Source organism: Heptranchias perlo, chromosome 30 (genome assembly GCF_035084215.1).
Source record: "Heptranchias perlo isolate sHepPer1 chromosome 30, sHepPer1.hap1, whole genome shotgun sequence".
Taxonomy (NCBI): Eukaryota; Metazoa; Chordata; class Chondrichthyes; order Hexanchiformes; family Hexanchidae; genus Heptranchias; species Heptranchias perlo.
In genome coordinates, this window is record NC_090354.1 from 490226 (window position 1) to 508954 (window position 18729).

Here is an 18729-nt window from a genome sequence, read left to right on the forward strand (position 1 = left end):
CCTGGAGATTAATCTTTAATTCCTGGAGACTCCAGGACAGTCCTGGAGTGTTGGCAACTGCCCCCCCCACCATGGACGCCCCTTTAAGCAATGGCCCCAAAAGCCAAGATGGCAGCCGCTTAAGCTCCCAACCCAATAGTTCGTGCTCGCCTGGCCCCCCACCCCGCGGTGAGACATGCCCCCAACCCAGCCCCCAATTCCTGTCCCCAATCCCTGCCCCACTCCTTGCCCTATCCCTGCCTTCTGCCCCTAGCAAAATTAGATCATGAAGGAAAATATTCACATTTTGAATTAAAGAGCAAGTTCCATTGAAAAGTTCCACTGAATCCACTGGATGTCGGTTCTATATTGTGAAGGTGTTGGTAATCTCTGTGTTTGCGACTGACAGTCGCCTGCCGCTGTTAGTGCGGGAGGTGCTGGGCCCCCTGTGCTCGATGCAGCCTGCGTGTTGCAGCAGACTCAGGAGGTTGTTCCTGAATTTCACCCCTACAAACACGTAGAGAATGGGGTTGAGGCAGCACCGAGTGTAGGCCAGGCCACTGGTCACCTGGACTGCGATGTCCCTCAGTTTGCTCTCATGACATGGCACTCCGTTCTTCCTCAGCGTTTCCATGGTTTTGAGGATTGTGAGTATGTTGTACGGTGCCTGGAAAACAATAAAAATGAGCACCACCACCAGAATCAACTTGATTGCTTTGTGCTTTTGAAAGTTTCGAGCCTGCAATAGAGTCTTAATAGTAACAGAATAACAGAAAACCATCACAACCATTGGGAGAAAGAATCCCACCAGCAGCTGTAGGATCAGGGTGAACACTTTCATCCAGGTGCCCATGCTGTCAGTGTAACTGACCAAGCAGATAGATTCTGGTTTTATTTCTACCTTGGTGTAAACGAACTGTGGAAGGCTGAGAAACACCGAAACAAGCCAAACAATCAAGCAGATGAAGCGGCTGTAGAGCAATCGCTTGGAGCGCAGCCTATGGGCAGCAGCTGCTCGGACAATCACAAAGTACCGGTCAACACTGATACACATCAGAAAGAGGAAGCCACTGTACAGGTTCATTTTGTATAAACTCTGCACAATTCGGCAGATGAAAGTTCCAAAGATCCAGCCGGTGACTGAGCTGGCAGCCTGGAATGGAAGTGTGAAGAGGAAGAGGATGTCAGCGATAGCCAGATTCAGCAAGTACAGGTCAGTCATTGACTTCAGCCTCTTGTGATAAATGTATGTCCCCAGCACCAGACTGTTTCCCACCAGGCCCAGAATAAATACCAGTGAGTAGATGCACGGCTGGAGTGTGCTGATCAACTTCTGGACATCATTCTTAACACAGACAGAAGGGATGTCTGAGTAATCTATGGTATCAACGCTGAAATCCTCACTATAATCCGGGGTCGGTGCAGAATTTGCCATTGTCGCAGACACCTAAAAATATCAAACAGAACAGAACCACATCCAGTGAGACACTCATACTGATCCATACAGCCCATCTGACCAATACTGACCCGTAGAGCCCGTCTGACCGATACTGACTCTTAGAGCTCGTCTAACCGATACTGACCCGTAGAGCCCGTCTAACCGATACTGACCCGTAGAGCCCGTCTGACCGATACTGACCCGTAGAGCCCGTCTGACCGATACTGACCCGTAGAGCCCGTCTGACCGATACTGACCCATACAGCCCGTCTAACCGATACTGACCCGTAGAGCCCGTCTAACCGATACTGACCCGTAGAGCCCGTCTGACCGATACTGACCTGTAGAGCCCGTCTGACCGATACTGACCCGCAGAGCCCGTCTGACCGATACTGACCCGTAGAGCCCGTCTGACCAATACTGATCCATAGAGCTTGTAATGAACCAGGACTGTATTGCAGGCTCCACCAGCTTTATCCAGGCATCTAAAACAAGACTTCTAAATGCCTATAGCCCCTATCACATTTCTTGCACTGACACGGGCTTCATTATATCTGTTGTCTCTGGAAGCCTGGCTGGGGTCATTTCCCATGACTGCAGGGGATAACCTGATCACCAATCTTGTTAATACAACTTTGAGAGCTGGTATAGTGGTTTATTGCATGATGAAAGCATTTTGGAAGTTTCCTGGGTGACTGGCATTGATGCGTAGGATAAGGTGACTGGCATCTCAGACTAGCCGTTGCTGTTCATGAAATTGAGAGGGTTCTGATAAGGGGCTTTGAATGCTACATGCACTTCATTGTGTTCTTTGCACCTATGGGACTGCTGTCAGCAGTGTTATGCAAGATAAGGGCTCATGGGGTTTGGGGTAATATATTAGCATGGATAGAGGATTGGTTAACGGACAGAAAACAGGGTAGGAATAAATGGGTCATTCTCAGGTTGGCAGGCTGTAACTAGTGGGGTGCCGCAAGGATCAGTGCTTGGGCCTCAGCTATTTACAATCTATATTAATGAGTTGGATGAATGGACTGAGTGTAATGTATCCAAGTTTGCTGGCGATACAAAGCTAGGTGGGAAAGTAAGCTGTGAGGAGGACACAAAGAGTCTGCAAAGGGATATAGACAGGTTAAGTGAGTGGACAAGAAGGTGGCAGATGGAGTATAATGTGGGGAAATGTGAGGTTATTCACTTTGGTAGGAAGAATAGAAAAACAGAATATTTTTTAAATGGTGAGAAACTATTAAATGTTGGTGTTCAGAGAGACTTGGATGACCTGGTACAAGAAACACAGAAAATTAGTATGCAGGTACAGCAGGCTATTAGGAAAGCAAATGGCATGTTGGCCTTTATTGCAAGGGGGTTGGAGTACAAGAGTAAGGAAGCCTTACTACAATTGTACAGGGCTTTGCTGAGACCTCACCTGGAGTACTGCGTACAGTTTAGGTCTCCTTATCTAAGGAAGGATATACTTACCTTAGAGGCAGTGCAACAAAGGTTCATTAGATTAATTCCTGGAATGAGAGGGTTATCCTATGAGGAGAGATTGAGTGGAATGGGCCTATACTCTATGGAGTTTAGAAGAATGAGAGGTAATCTCATTGAAACATATAAGATTCATGGGGGCTTGACAGGGTAGATGCTGAGAGGTTGTTTCCCCTGGCTGGAGAGTCTAGAACTAGAGGGCATAGTCTCAGGATAAGGGGTCGGACATTTAAGCCTAAGATGAGGAGGAATTTCTTCACTCAGTGGGTTGTGAATCTTTAGAATTCTCTACCTCAGAGGGCTGTGGATGCTCAGTCATTGAGTATATCACAGCTGAGATAGATAGATTTTTGGACTCTAGGGGAATCGAGGGATATGGGGATTGGGCAGGAAAGTGGAGTTGAGGTTGAAGATCAGCCTTGATCTGATTGAATGGTGGAGCAGGCTCGAGGGGCCGCATGGCCCACTCCTGCTCCTATTTCGTATGCTGTAATGTTCTTATAACTGACAGGCACAAACAATGCTGTTCTCTTGGTAGAAGTGGGCTGCAGATCATCAGTCAGCAGTTAACATATCTACCCAATCGCCTCTGTGTGGGACGGTGGGAATCGGAGGCACTGATAGTCAGAAAAGTCTAAGTAAGAACTCCTTAGATATTTTTCCTATTCTTGGGATATGGGCGTCGCTGGCGAGGCCGGCATTTATTGCCCATCCCTAATTGCCCTTGAGAAGGTGGTGGTGAGCCGCCTTCTTGAACCGCTGCAGTCTGTGTGGTGAAGGTTCTCCCACAGTGCTGTTAGGAAGGGAGTTCCAGGATTTTGACCCAGTGACGATGAAGGAACGGCGATATATTTCCAAGTCAGGATGATGCGTGACTTGGAGGGGAACGTGCAGGTGGTGTTGTTCCCATGTGCCTGCTGCTCTTGTCCTTCTACGTGGTAGAGGTCACGGGTTAGGGAGGTGCTGTCGAAGAAGCCTTGGTGAGTTGCTGCAGTGCATCCTGTGGATGGTGCACACTGCAGCCACAGTGCGCCGGTGGTGGAGGGAGTGAATGTTTAGGGTGGTGGATAGGGTGCCAATCAAGCGGGCTGCTTTGTCCTGGATGGTGTCGAGCTTCTTGAGTGTTGTTGGAGCTGCACTCATCCAGGCAAGTGGAGAGTATTCCATCACACTCCTGACTTGAACTTTGAAGGTGGTGGAGAGATTTTGAGGAGTGAGGAGGTGAGTCACTCGCTGCAGAATATCCAACCTCTGACCTGCTGTAGTAGCCACGGTATTTATGTGGCTGGTCCAGTTAAGTTTCCGGTCAATGGTGACCCCCAGGATGTTGATGGTGGGGAATTCAGCAATGTTATTGCCATTGAATGTCAAGGGGAGGTGGTTAGACTCTCACTTGTTGGAGATGATCATTGCCTGGCACTTGTCTGGCGTGAATGTTACTTGCCACTTATCAGCCCAAGCCCGGAAGTCTATCTACACAACAATCGCACGACCTTCATCAACCCTCTCCGTTACTTCAAAGAACTCAATCAAGTTAATCAAACATGATTTTCCTTTAACAAATCTGAGCTGACTTTCATTTATTAACCCACACTTTTCCAAGTGCCAATTAATTTATTCCTTATCATTGGGGTAAATTTTAATCCCCAGGAATGGGTGAGCTGGGGGTGGGTGGGTCATAAAAATCCTCCGTTTTCAGAGCGGGATCACATCCTGGCTCCAATGAAGTCAGTTCCGAATTTGACCCAGATGTGTTTGGATCCGCGTGTGCTTCTGACAACCAGAAGTGCCGGCACTTAAAGCTGGCAGGCCGATATTTAAAGGGCCAATTGAGGTATTTAGATGACTTAAAGCTGTTAACTTTTTGTGTACTGACCTACACAAACCATTTTAACTTCTCCTGAACGCATCTCCCATGGCCTCTGAATCACGCCACGGAAATGGAGGCGAGTTGCAGCCGACCCTCATTTGGACCTTTAAACCAGTGATTGATATATGTGAATAAAAGGTTTGTTTTTGCAGCAGGGCACTCAGTTCTCTCAGACGAACCTTTGGCTCAGAGTTCTTTATGTTTAGACTGAGATTTCTTGGTCCACACTCAGAATTCTTGTGTTCAGAAATATTTATCTACATTTGGACCCCCACAATATGACAACATCAGGATGGGGGACACAATGGATGTATTCCACAGTGATATGAGGAGGAGGCACATCACCATTCACGGCAGGCATGGTGTGCAGTTCTGGGAGTTGCAGCTCCCAGGCAGGGGTGCGCCACAAGGACCTGCAGAAGAGCAGAGAGGGGAAATGGAGGGGTCGAGGTCACAGGAGGCACTACCCTTGTGAGAGGGTCTACAGACAGAGGCTGAGTTTCCTGGACCTCTCTGAGGAGCAGTGCCTACGCAGGTTGAGATTGAGTCACCAGGTGGTCACAGATACCTGCAGGTTCCTTCATGCACAGCTGCTCCCGGCTGGGCCTGGTGGCCACACATTGCCCATCGCAGTTAAAGTCACCACTGCCCTCAACTTCTTTGCCTCTGGATCCTTCCCGGGCACCACTGGTGACATCGCCAGGATCTCTCAGTCATCTGCACGTAGACAAGCTGGTGGAAAGGGCAGACACATGGCAGATGTGTCCAGAACTAGCTGCGCCTATAGCCAAGCTGTTCCATTACAGCTACAACATTGACATCTACCCGACAATGTGGAAAATTGACCAGGTATGTCCTGTCCACAAAAATCAGGACAAATCCAATCCGGCCAATTACCGCCCCATCAGCCTATTCTCAATCATCAGCAAATGACGGAAGGTGTCATCAACAGTGCTATCAAGCGGCACTTACTCACCAATAACCTGCTCGCGATGCTCAGTTTGGGTTCTGCCAGGAACACTCGGCTCCAGACCTCATTACAGCCTTGGTCCAAACATGGACAAAAGAGCTGAATTCCAGAGGTGAGGTGAGGGTGACTGCCCTTGACATCAAGGCAGCATTTGACTGAGTGTGGCACCAAGGAGCCTTAGTAAAATTGAAGTCAAGGGGGAAAACTCTCCAGTGGCTGGAGTCATACCTAGCACAAAGGAAGATGGTAGTGGTTGTTGGAGGCCAATCATCTCAGCCCCAGGACATTGCTGCAGGAGTTCCTCAGGGCAGTGTCCTAGGCCCAACCATCTTCAGCTGCTTCATCAATGACCTTCCCTCCATCATAAGGTCAGAAATGGGGACGTCCGCTGATGATTCCACAGTGTTCAGTTCCATTCGCAATCCCTCAGATAATGAAGCAGTCCGAGCCCGCATGCAGCAATACCTGGACAACATCCAGGCTTGTGCTGATAAGTGGCAAGTAACATTCGCGCCAGACAAGTGCCAGGCAATGACCATCTCCAACAAGAAAGAGTCTAACCACCTCCCCTTGACATTCAACGGCGTTACCATCGCCAAATCCCCCACCATCAACATCTTGGGGGTCACTATTGACCAGAAACTTAACTGGACCAGCCATATAAATACTGTGGCTACGAGAGCAGGTCAGAGGCTGGGTATTCTGCGGCGAGTGACTCACCTCCTGACTCCCAAAGTCTTTCCACCATCTACAAGGCACAAGTCAGGAGTGTGATGGAATACTCTCCACTTGCCTGGATGAGTGCAGCTCCAACAACACTCAAGAAGCTCGACACCATCCAGGACAAAGCAGCCCGCTTGATTGACCCTCTATCCACCATCTTAAAAACTCACTCCCTTCACCACCGGCGCACTGTGGCTGCAGTGTGTACCATCCACAGGATGCACTGCAGCAACTCGCCAAGGCTTCTTCGACAGCACCTCCCAAACCCGCGACCTCTACCACCTAGAAGGACAAGGGCAACAGGCGCATGGGAATAACACCACCTGCACGTTCCCCTCCAAGTCACACACCATCCCGACTTGGAAATATATCGCCGTTCCTTCATCATCGCTCGGTCAAAATCCTGGAACTCCCTTCCTAACAGCACTGTGGGAGAACCGTCACCACACAGACTGCAGCGGTTCAAGAAGGCGGCTCACCACCACCTTCTCAAGGGCAATTAGGGATGGGCAATAAATGCCGGCCTCGCCAGCGATGCCCACATCCCATGCTTGAATAAAAAAAGATGAAATTTAATGCAGAAAGTACAAACTGATAGATTTTGGCAGGAAAAATGAGGAGAGGCAATATAAACTAAATGGTACAATTCTAAAGAGGGTGCAGGAACAGAGAGTCCTTGGGGGGTGTGTGCACAAATCTTTGTAGGTGGCAGGACAGGTTGAGAAAGCAGTTTTAAAAAAAGCATACGGTATCCTGGGCTTTATAAATAGAGGCATAGGGTAGTCATGATGACCCTTTATTAAACACTGGTTCGGCCACAACTGGAGTATTGTGTCCAATTCTGGACACCACACTTTAGGAAAGATGTGAAGGCCTTAGAGAGGGAGCAGAAAAGATTGACTAGAATGATTCCAGGGATGAGGGACTTCAGTTATGTGGAGAGACTGGAGAAGCTGGGATTTTTCTCCTTAGAGCAGAGAAGGTTAAGAGGAGATTTGACACAAGTGTTCAAAATCATGAAGAGTTTAGATAAAGTAAATAAAAAGAAACTGTTCTCATTGGCAGAAGGTTTGAAAACCAGAGGACACAGATTTAATGTGATTGGCTAAGGAACCAAAGGTGACATAAGGAAAAATGTTTTTAAGCAGCGAGTGGTTATGATCTGGAATGTGCTGCCTGAAAGGGTGATGGAGGCAGATGCAATCGTGGCTTTCAAAAAGGAATTGGATAAATTCTTGAAGGGAAAAAATTTGCAGGGCTACAGGGAAAGGGTGGGGGAGTGGGACTAGCTGGATTGCTCTCACAAAGAGCTGGCTCGGGCTCGATGGATCGAACGGCCTCCTTCTGAGCTGTAACCATTATATGATTCTATGATTCTAAGTGTATAAAAACAGGTGACAGATGGCTTGTTTGCCAGTATGTCCGACTATGTGAACTTCCTTCGTTACGACAACAGCCAGATTGAGAGGGCAGTGAGTTTCAACTCTCTGGCTGGCTTCCTATGGGTACAGGGCACAATTGATTGCACACACATAGCAATCCGAGGACCTCCACATGAGCCAGGACTGTTCATCAACAGAAAGTGATTACACTCCATTAATGTACAGCTGGTTTGTGACCACCAGAGGAGGTTTCTGCGGGTGTTTGCCAAATTCCCTGGCAGCTGCTATGATTTCTTAATTTTGCGCGGGTCCAACATCCCGGCCCTCTTCCACGCACAAGGCAGACTTAAGGGCTGGCTCCTTGGAGACAAGGGATACACCCTGCAGACTTGGCTCATGACACCTGTGCGAAACCCCACCAGTGAGGCACAGCAGCGGTACGACGACAGTCAGAGCACCCCCAGGTCTGTCACTGAACAGGCCATTGGAATGCTCAAGATGCACTTCAGGTGCATGGATCGATCTGAGGGAGCCCTTCAATACTCACCAGCAAGGGCGTGCAGAATAATAGTCATGTGCTGCATCCTGCCTAACATCGCTCAACAGAGAGGGTTACAGGTGGATGAGGTCCCATGTGTTCATAAAACATCCACATCTGCCGGCAACATTGAAGAAGACGAGGAGGAGGAGGATGAAGATGGGCAACTTATCGCCAGAGCAGCGGCGCACGTGGCTGCTCGTGATGCCAGGGAGTCACTCATATCTAATAGGTTCTCATAAGGAGATCTGCAAACTGAAGATAGTGAACTACAAAGGCCACCTGGAACCAGCACCTCCACCAACACCAGCTCTCCCCCCACTGCTTGCACAAAACATTCCTACAACCACACATACAACCATTATAAACGTGCCCAATGGGTGGCATCAAGTCTTGGCGGGAATGATGTGGGACATGAAAGGGACGCAAGAATGAACAGGACGTTGACAATTAAAACCTTTAATGTGCAGGTAAGAAAAAACAAATATGAATGAAAAACATGACATTCTGTCAGACACCCTTGTGCATACCCTTGGTGATTACAAAACTTTAGCCGCCTTCTTCCTCCCACTTCTCTGTGGTGCATCCTCTGTGGCTTCAGCAGAAGTAGTGGCAGGTTGTTCAGGTCCCTGCCCTAACTGCTGAGATGCTCTTGGCCTGTGCCCTCTGCGTTTGGAGCCTTGAAGGCCCTGCCAAAGACTGCTCCACCTGCACCTGTGCAGGGGCAGACTCAGCCATCGGGAGAGGAGGCAGCATTGCAGGTATCGGTTGAGGGGAGGGCAACGGGTGAGACTTGGGAGCGCTTTTATTGGAGTCCCCACTTCCATGTCCCCTTTCACCATCATCCCTCTCCTGGGCCAGTGCAACATCACTCCCACCACTCTTGTGGACAACAGCCTGGAGCACATCTGGGACATGTTGTAAGGCCACGGCTAAAGTATCCGTCTGCCTGTTTAATCCAATCCACCAGTGATGGAGTTGGACTCCTCCATCTGCTGCGCTATTGTGGAGAGTGTGCGGGGCACGTTTTCCAGTACCTCATGAACGTGCTGCTGTACCTCCGTCATTCTCACTCTCAATGATGGTCCCAGGGGCTGAGCATCTGTATCCAGCTGAGCAGAGCTTGGAGAGGAGTGCGCCCCCTGACGTGGACTCTCCACAGCTGTCCCTGCCACCAGTGTCTGCTCGTGCTCACTTGTGAGCGGTGGATCACTGGGTGACAACCCAACTATCTGCCTAACAGGACGCACAGAAGTCCCAGTATCTGCGCTGCTGCATGGCTGGATATGATGTGACGGTGCACCCTCAGAAGAATGGAGCTCCTCTGAGGAATCGGCCTCTTCCATGGAACGTGCCTCGTCACTAATCCTTGAAGGCCCTGGAAGAGAACAAAAAGCAATATTAAGAATCATCGCAGAAGTTAGATTGCAATGACCATACTGAGGTGTCCAACAGGTCAGTCATTGATAAAATCAATTCATGATGTGTGTAAAGGATGTTAAAGTTCTGTCACCGGCCATCTACGGGTTGCCAGTCTCCCCATCTCCGATGACCAGGCATTCAACCGTATGGCTGAGCTCTATCGCCTCCTCCTCCGCCTCTGTCAGGACCACTATTTGTGGCGGCCCCCCCTCTAGTTCTGCTCCTCTCCTGTGTATTTTGTGCTCTCTTCTCCTACAAGAGGAGAAAGAACAGACCTGTGACTAACTGAAGGAGACGCGGGCACCCGATGAATGGACTGTTTTGGGTGAGGCTGATAGTGAACAGATGCATCAGAGGGTGACCATCAGGCAGATTCATCACATTGCATCAGGATTGGGGCGAGTGGGAGTGGTGGGTGCACAAATGGGGAGGTGAGCAAGTGCATAGAAAGTGTAGGTTAGTTGATGCTGAGACCTAAGCAGGTGTGAGGAGTGATGTGACGGAGTAGGCTTGGCAACACAGAGTTGGGGGGGCGGGTGCTGTGCACCACAGGATGTGGGTGAATCAGTAACTGTACTCACTTTTTCTGACGTGGTTAGGTCATTAAAGTGCTTCCTGCACTGAACCCACATCCTTGCCATCGTGCTCCTGCTGCTCGTCACCTTCACTCACTCACACGCATCTGTTCTTTCTCCCCTTGTAGGGAAGTTAGATTAAAGGATATGACGGTACATAATCAATGGTGAACATTTAAAGAAATATTTCATAATTCTCGACGAATATACATTCCATTGAGGAATAAAAACTCCACGGGAAAAGTGATCCATCCGTGGCTAACTAAAGAAGTTAAGGATAGTATTAGATTAAAAGAGGCCTATAATGTTGCCAATAAGAGTAAGCCTGAGGATTGGGAGAGTTTTAGAAACCAGCAAAGGATGACAAAAGATTGATAAAGAGGGAGAAAATAGAATGAGAGTAAACTCGCAAGAAATATAAAAAGATTGTAAGAGCTTCTACAAGTATGTAAAAAGGAAGAGAGCAAAGAAAGTAAACATGGGTCCTTTAGAGGCTGAGACAGGAGAAATTATAATGGGGAATCAGGAAATGGCAGGGACATTAAACAAATATTTTGTATCTGTCTTCACAGTAGAAGACACAAAAAACATGTTAGAAATAGTGGGGAACCAAGGATCTAAATGCTGGCCTTGCCAGCGACGCCCACATCCTGTGAACGAATAAAAAAAAATTAATATTAGTAAAGAAAAAGTACTGGAGAAATTAATGGAACTAAAAGCTGACAAATCCCCTGGACCTGATGGCCTGCATCTGAGGGTTCTAAAAGAGGTGGCTGCAGAGATCGTGGATGCATTGGTTGTGATCTTCCAAAATTCCCTAGATTCTAGAAAGGTCCCAGTGGATTGGAAGGCAGCAAATGTAACATCGCTATTCAAAGGAGGGAGAGAGAAAACAGGGAACTACAGGCCAGTTAGCCTGACATCGGTCGTCAGGAAAATGCTGAAATCCATTATTAAAGATGGGTACTTAGAAAATCATAATATGTTTAGGCAGAGTCAACATGGTTTTATGAAAGGGAAATTGTGTTTGACAAATCTATTAGAGTTTTTTGAGGGTGTAACTAGCAGGGTAGATAAAGAGGAACCAGTGGATGTCGTATATTTGGATTTTCAAAAGGCATTCGATAAGATGCCACATAAAAGGTTGTTACACAAGATTAGGGCTCATGGGATTGGGGGTAATATATTAGCATGGATAGAGGATTGGTTAACAGACAGAAAACAGAAAGTAGGAGTAAACAAATCATTCTCAGGTTGTCAGGCTGTAACTAGTGGGGTATCGCAAGGATCGGTGCTTGGGCCTCAGCTATTTACAATCTATATTAATGATTAGATGAAGGGACCGAGTGTAATGTATCCAAGTTTTCTGATGATACAAAGCTCGGTGGGAAAGTAAGCAGTGAGGAGGACACAAAGAGCTCAATTTTAAAATCAAATTGCGGGTGCGTTGGGGGCAGGGGGGGGGCTGCGAAACTGGCAAAAATCCTGAGTGGGTTCGGAAGCCGGCTCCAACCCGCCGACTTCCAGGGATGTCACAGACGCGTCTGTGTGTGGACCTCACCAATCCAGAGGTCCCGCCGGCAATTAAAGCTGGCAGGATGATAGTTAAAGAACCAAATGTACCTCATTGAGGTACTTAAGGCACTCTATTTCTGATATAGTAGATAGTTAAAACGATTTTAAACTTACCTGAGCGGCTTTCCCACGGCCTCTGATTCACGCCTGGTGAAACCAGGGCCGGATCAGACAAAAGTAAACAAAATAAATTAAATAAAAAACAATTACACAAAGTTAAAAAACAAAATCAACCTATCTGTCCACCCTGCGCCGATGTCTGATGTCTCCTAGACAGGCTGGACACAGGGAGGATGTTTCCCCTGGCTGGGGGTCCAGAACGAGGGGTCACAGTCTCAGGATACGGGGTAGGACATTTAGGACTGAGATGAGGAGAAATTTCTTCACTCAGAGGGTGGTGAACCTGTGGAATTCTCTACCACAGGAGGCAGTGGAGGCCAAGTCACTGAATATATTTAAGAAGGAGCTCGATAGATTTCTAGACACAAAAGGCATCAAGGGGTATGGGGAGAGAGCGGGAATATGGTATTGAGATAGAGGATCAGCCATGATCATATTGAATGGTGCAGCAGGCTCGAAGGGCCGACTGGCCTACTCCTGCTCCTATTTTCTATGTTTCTCCCTCTCCGATGTCCCTCTCAGCCCCCAATGTCTCCCTCTCCAATCTCTCCCTCACCCTCCCCATGTCCCCCCCGATCTCCCCCTCTCCCCCCCGATCTCCCCCTCCCTCCCGTTCTCCCCCTCTCCTCCTGATATTCTCCTCTCCCCCCTAATATTCCACTCTCCCCCCACCCAATCTTCCACTGTCCCCCCCAATCTCCGCCTCTCCCCCCCCCCCGATTTCCCCCCGATCTTCCCCATGGTTGTTCAGAGGGATTCGGGTGTCCTTGTACACGAAACACAGAAAGTTAACATGCAGGTACAGCAAGCAATTAGGAAGGCAAATGGTACATTGGCCTTTATTGCAGGGGGTTGGAGTACAAGAATAAGGAAGTCTTACTACAATTGTACAGGGCTTTGGTGAGACCTCACCTGGAGTACTGCGTACAGTTTTGGTCTCCTTATCTAAGGAAGGATATACTTGCCTTAGAGGCAGTGCAACAAAGGTTCATTAGATTGATTCCTGGGATGAGAGGGTTGTCCTATGAGGAGAGGTTGAGTAGAATGGGCCTATACTCTGGAGTTTAGAAGAATGAGAGGTGATCTCATTGAAACATATAAGATTCTTTGAGGGCTTGACAGGGTAGATGCTGAGAGATTGTTTCCCCTGGCTGGCGAGTCTCAAACTGGAGGACATAGTCTCAGGATAAGGGGTCGGCCAGTTAGGATTGAGATGAGGAGAAATTTCTTCACTCAGAGGGTTGTGAATCTTTGGAATTCTCCACTCTAGGGGGCTGTGGATGCTTCTGTTGAGTAAATTCAAGAGTGAGATCGATAGATTTTTGGACTCTAGGGGAATCACGGGATATGGGATCGGGGGGAAAGTGGAGTTGAGGTCGAAGATCAGCCATGATCTTATTGAATGGTGGAGCAGGCTCGAGGGGCCGTATGGCCTTCTCCTGCTCCTATTTCTTATCTTCTTATGCTTAGCTCCTCTGCCACCTCGAGCCAGGCCTTCTTGATGGCAGAAGCAGGGCACTTCCACTGATCACCTGAGTACAGTATGTCCCTCCTGCTCCTCACACCGGCCAGTAGCAACTCAAGTGAGGCCAGTAAACCTGGGCGCTGTTTTAGTCCTTTGTTGCTCCATCTCTTTAAATTCTACCTTTCTCCTTCAAAACCCATGGTTGCAATGTCCCTATAAGGAGCGCCGAGCACCCTCTGCGTAGCTTGAAGACGCCAAACCCGGAAGTCACATTAAGGGCCTTCAATTCAGTCGCAATCATTCAAGAAAACACGTGGGAAGTTTTTCCGGGTTTCCCATTTGCGTTTTGACCCCGCTGTTCCCGCTGGTATGTTAAAATTTACCCCATTGTCTCTAAAAGTTACCCACCACCTGACTGGCCTGCAATTGCCAGGTTTATCCTTCTCCCCTTTTTTGAAAAAGGATGCAACATCCTCCAGTCCTCTGGCTCTGTCCTTATATTTAAGTTACCCCAATACACAGCCCGAAGTTACCCCAATACACAGCCCGAAGTTACCCCAATACACAGCCCGAAGTTACCCCAATACACAGCCCACAGTTACCCCAATACACAGCCCGAAGTTACCCCAATACACAGCCTGAAGTTACCCCAATACACAGCCCGAAGTTACCCCAATACACAGCCCACAGTTACCCCAATACACAGCCCACAGTTACCCCAATACACAGCCCGAAGTTACCCCAATACACAGCCCGAAGTTACCCCAATACACAGCCCGAAGTTACCCCAATACACAGCCCACAGTTACCCCGATACACAGCCCACAGTTACCCCGATACACAGCCCGTGGTTACCCCAATACACAGCCCGCAGTTACCCCGATACACAGCCCGTGGTTACCCCAATACACAGCCCGAAGTTACCCCAATACACAGCCCGAAGTTACCCCAATACACAGCCCACAGTTACCCCGATACACAGCCCACAGTTACCCCAATACACAGCCCACAGTTACCCCGATACACAGCCCACAGTTACCCCAAGACACAGCCCACAGTTACCCCGATACACAGCCCACAGTTACCACAATACACAGCCCACAGTTACCCCGATACACAGCCCGTGGTTACCCCAATACACAGCCCACAGTTACCCCGATACACAGCCCACAGTTACCCCAAGACACAGCCCACAGTTACCCCGATACACAGCCCACAGTTACCACAATACACAGCCCACAGTTACCCCAATACACAGCCCGAAGTTACCCCAATACACAGCCCACAGTTACCCCGATACACAGCCCACAGTTACCCCAAGACACAGCCCACAGTTACCCCGATACACAGCCCACAGTTACCACAATACACAGCCCACAGTTACCCCAATACACAGCCCGAAGTTACCCCAATACACAGCCCACAGTTACCCCGATACACAGCCCACAGTTACCCCAAGACACAGCCCACAGTTACCCCGATACACAGCCCACAGTTACCACAATACACAGCCCACAGTTACCCCGATACACAGCTCGAAGTTACCCCGATACACAGCCCACAGTTACCCCAATACACAGCCCACAGTTACCCCAATACACAGCCCACAGTTACCCCAATACACAGCCCACAGTTACCCCGATACACAGCCCACAGTTACCCCAATACACAGGCTGCAGTTACCCCAATACACAGGCTGCAGTTACCACAATACACAGCTCGAAGTTACTCCGATACACAGCTCGAAGTTACCCCAATACACAGCCCACAGTTACCCCGATACACAGCCCACAGTTACCCCAATACACAGCCCACAGTTACCCCAATACACAGGCTGCAGTTACCCCAATACACAGCCCACAGTTACCCCAATACACAGCCCACAGTTACCCCGATACACAGCCCGCAGTTACCCCGATACACAGCCCACAGTTACCCCGATACACAGCTCGCAGTTACCCTGAAACACAGCCCGCAGTTACCCCGATACACAGCCCGTGGTTACCCCAATACACAGCCCGAAGTTACCCCGATACACAGCCCACAGTTACCCCGATACACAGCCCACAGTTACCCCGATACACAGCCCACAGTTACCCCGATACACAGCCCACAGTTACCCCGATACACAGCCCACAGTTACCCCAATACACAGCCCACAGTTACCCTGAAACACAGCCCACAGTTACCCCGATACACAGCTCGAAGTTACCCCGATACACAGCCCGCAGTTACCCCGATACACAGCCCGCAGTTACCCCGATACACAGCCCACAGTTACCCCGATACACAGCCCACAGTTACCCCGATACACAGCCCGCAGTTACCCCGATACACAGCTCGAAGTTACCCCGATACACAGCCCGCAGTTACCCCGATACACAGCCCACAGTTACCCCGATACACAGCCCACAGTTACCCCGATACACAGCCCACAGTTACCCCAATACACAGCCCACAGTTACCCCGATACACAGCCCGTGGTTACCCCGATACACAGCCCGCAGTTACCCCGATACACAGCCCACAGTTACCCCAATACACAGCCCACAGTTACCCCAATACACAGCCCACAGTTACCCCGATACACAGCCCGTGGTTACCCCGATACACAGCCCGCAGTTACCCCGATACACAGCCCACAGTTACCCCGATACACAGCCCACAGTTACCCCAATACACAGCCCACAGTTACCCCGATACACAGCCCGTGGTTACCCCGATACACAGCCCACAGTTACCCCGATACACAGCCCGTGGTTACCCCGATACGCAGCCCGCAGTTACCCCGATACACAGCCCGCAGTTACCCCGATACACAGCCCACAGTTACCCTCATAAAACCAAACCTCAACTCTTCACTGACCATTTCCCTCAGGGTTGCAGACTCTTTTCACAGTGCTAACTGGCTCAGCCTCAATCAGTGCTCAGCACTTGCCGTTCCTCTCGCACATACTGCTATCAACCAACTCATCTGCTCTAACAAACCTCAAAAAACCTGCTCTGCTCCTGCACCAACTGTGATACATTCAACACACCCACAGAGTCAGGTAACTGATCTTCCTCATAAAAACACTCCCCCCTCACACTCCCCTCACCCTCTCATCCTCTCCTCCCACCCTCATTCCCTCTCACCCTCACCCCATCTCACTTCATCCTCCCCTCCCCCTCCCCTCACCCCCACCTTTAACCTCCTCACCCCTCCTCACCCCCTCAACCCTTCACCCTCTCCTTCCCCTCACCCCCTCACCATCCCCTCACCACCTCCCTCTCCCCTCACCCCACTCACTCCTTCACCCTCCCCTCACCTCCCTCACCCTCCCCTCACTCCTCACCCCTCCTCACCCTCACCCTCTCACCCTCACCCTCTGCCAGGGTCTGTTGCTCAATGGGCAGAGCTGCACTCAGCCAGCTGGTACCAACCGATGGGCCCTCCCTGGCCCCTAACCTGCAAACAACTGGCAGTCCTGCCGTCCCATCTCTCACCCATCAGCTGTCACGCAACAAAACAGACGGACAACCAGAAGATGCAAGAAGAAACAGGAAAGAAAGAACTTGCATTTATATATCGCCTTTCACATCCTCAGGACATCCCAAAGTGCTTTACAGCCAAATAAGTACTTTTTGAAGTGTAGTCACTGTTGTAATGTGGGAAATGCGGCAACCAGTTTGTGCACAGCAAGATCCCACAAACAGCAATGAGGTAAATGACGAGATTATCTGTTTTAGTGATGTTGATTGAGGGATAAATATTGTCCAGGACACTGGGAGAACTCCCCTGCTCTTTTTTGAAATTGTGCCATGGGACCTTTGCAGGTCTGCCTGAGAGGGCAGGTGGGACCTCAGTATAATGCCTCTCCCATTAGAAAAGATAAAGGTGGTCACAGAAGTTGTACCTATGGGCTGAATGGATCAGCACTGGACAGGGAGTCTGAGTAATTCCTGGAAATAGGATGAGTCGCTCAGGCTGCGAAATCCATGGACACAGATCAGGCCGAGTCTGGAGACCACAGCTGGTGAACGGTGAGTGGGACAGGCTGGAAAGTTTTTCTATTTCCATGTGTTTGTGTGCTTTTGCCCTGAGCAGTGCTGAACATGATGGTATAATACAAGCTGAACAGGTACAGCTCACACAAGAAAGTTCTTCATTTACACCAGGTCTACTCCTGTGCCAGTTTATAAATCAGTGCTCAAGAAAGCTGATTATTTAGCACTAACTGCACATTCTGGAGTTTATGAACTTTTCTGCTCACGATGCACATACCATCACATCTGCAATTAGATTGTTCCTACTTTGTGTGAAAGCAGAAAGACTGAACTCAGAGATAGGATCTACAAGAAAATATCTGCTCTCAATCTGGCTGCTCCCTTATCTTAAATACAGCAAGTAAACCCCAGAAATACAATTTTAATCAGAAATGGCAGAATATTTCCTGTTTATCTTGAAGCAGCAGGTATGAAAAGATTGGGTTCCACAGTTTGATTGGACAACACTTCTGGCAACTTAACCTCCCGAAAGTGCTCAATGCATTTCGCAGCAATCTTTCCCAGAGTGCTTATTTAATCATTTTTTTCTCCAAGGTCAAAACTGCAACTAACTCCTTGTTTTATAAATCAAGATCACATTTGGCCAGGTTGTGTTCCAGGAATCTCCTTGTCGCTTACACTTATTGGACACAGATGTCCAAACGTACAAAACTAACAAAAGCTAACGTAGCCTGGAACAAGACCGTAACTCAAACACAGGCTGATCTCAGGCCTATGGGTACAGGAGACAGAGCCTCTAACTGGAGCTGCAATAGGCCCACATCCCATCACATATTCCGGGGAAAACACTACAGTTCACACCTACAGTTCTGTCCATTCTTGGTATCTGCTGTGTGTTTCCTGTTTTTGGCTGCCTGGGTAGAATTGAGAGATCTGTTACCATGTTGGGGACACATTAGAAACAATGGAATAATGGGGGTGGGGGGAATTGAGGATTAGGCAATTTTGAGAGGTTTGCATCCTAGGATAAACTGTGATAAGATAGAAATTTGTGGTCAGATTGGCAGTAGTTCTTAGAATGATGCAGGACTATTTCCTTATTCACATGTACAACAAGAAAGGATAGAGCACGAGGTTAGTAAGTAACCTGACAGTGGGGAAACACAGGGACCATCGACCAGAACCTGATTGGGTTCA

General features: G+C 49.0%; 1 protein-coding gene across 1 annotated transcript; it reads right to left on the minus strand.

Moving 5' to 3' along the window:
• Positions 1 to 220: 220 nt before the first annotated feature.
• LOC137300086 (C-C chemokine receptor type 7-like) lies at positions 221 to 16495 on the minus strand. The gene is made up of 2 exons (XM_067969181.1): positions 16412 to 16495; positions 221 to 1426 (listed from the first exon to the last, which is right to left on the minus strand). The coding sequence occupies exons 1-2, from the start codon at positions 16412 to 16414 to the stop codon at positions 344 to 346; spliced, it is 1086 nt and encodes a 361-aa protein (XP_067825282.1). The 5' UTR covers positions 16415 to 16495; the 3' UTR covers positions 221 to 343.
• Positions 16496 to 18729: the final 2234 nt, after the last annotated feature.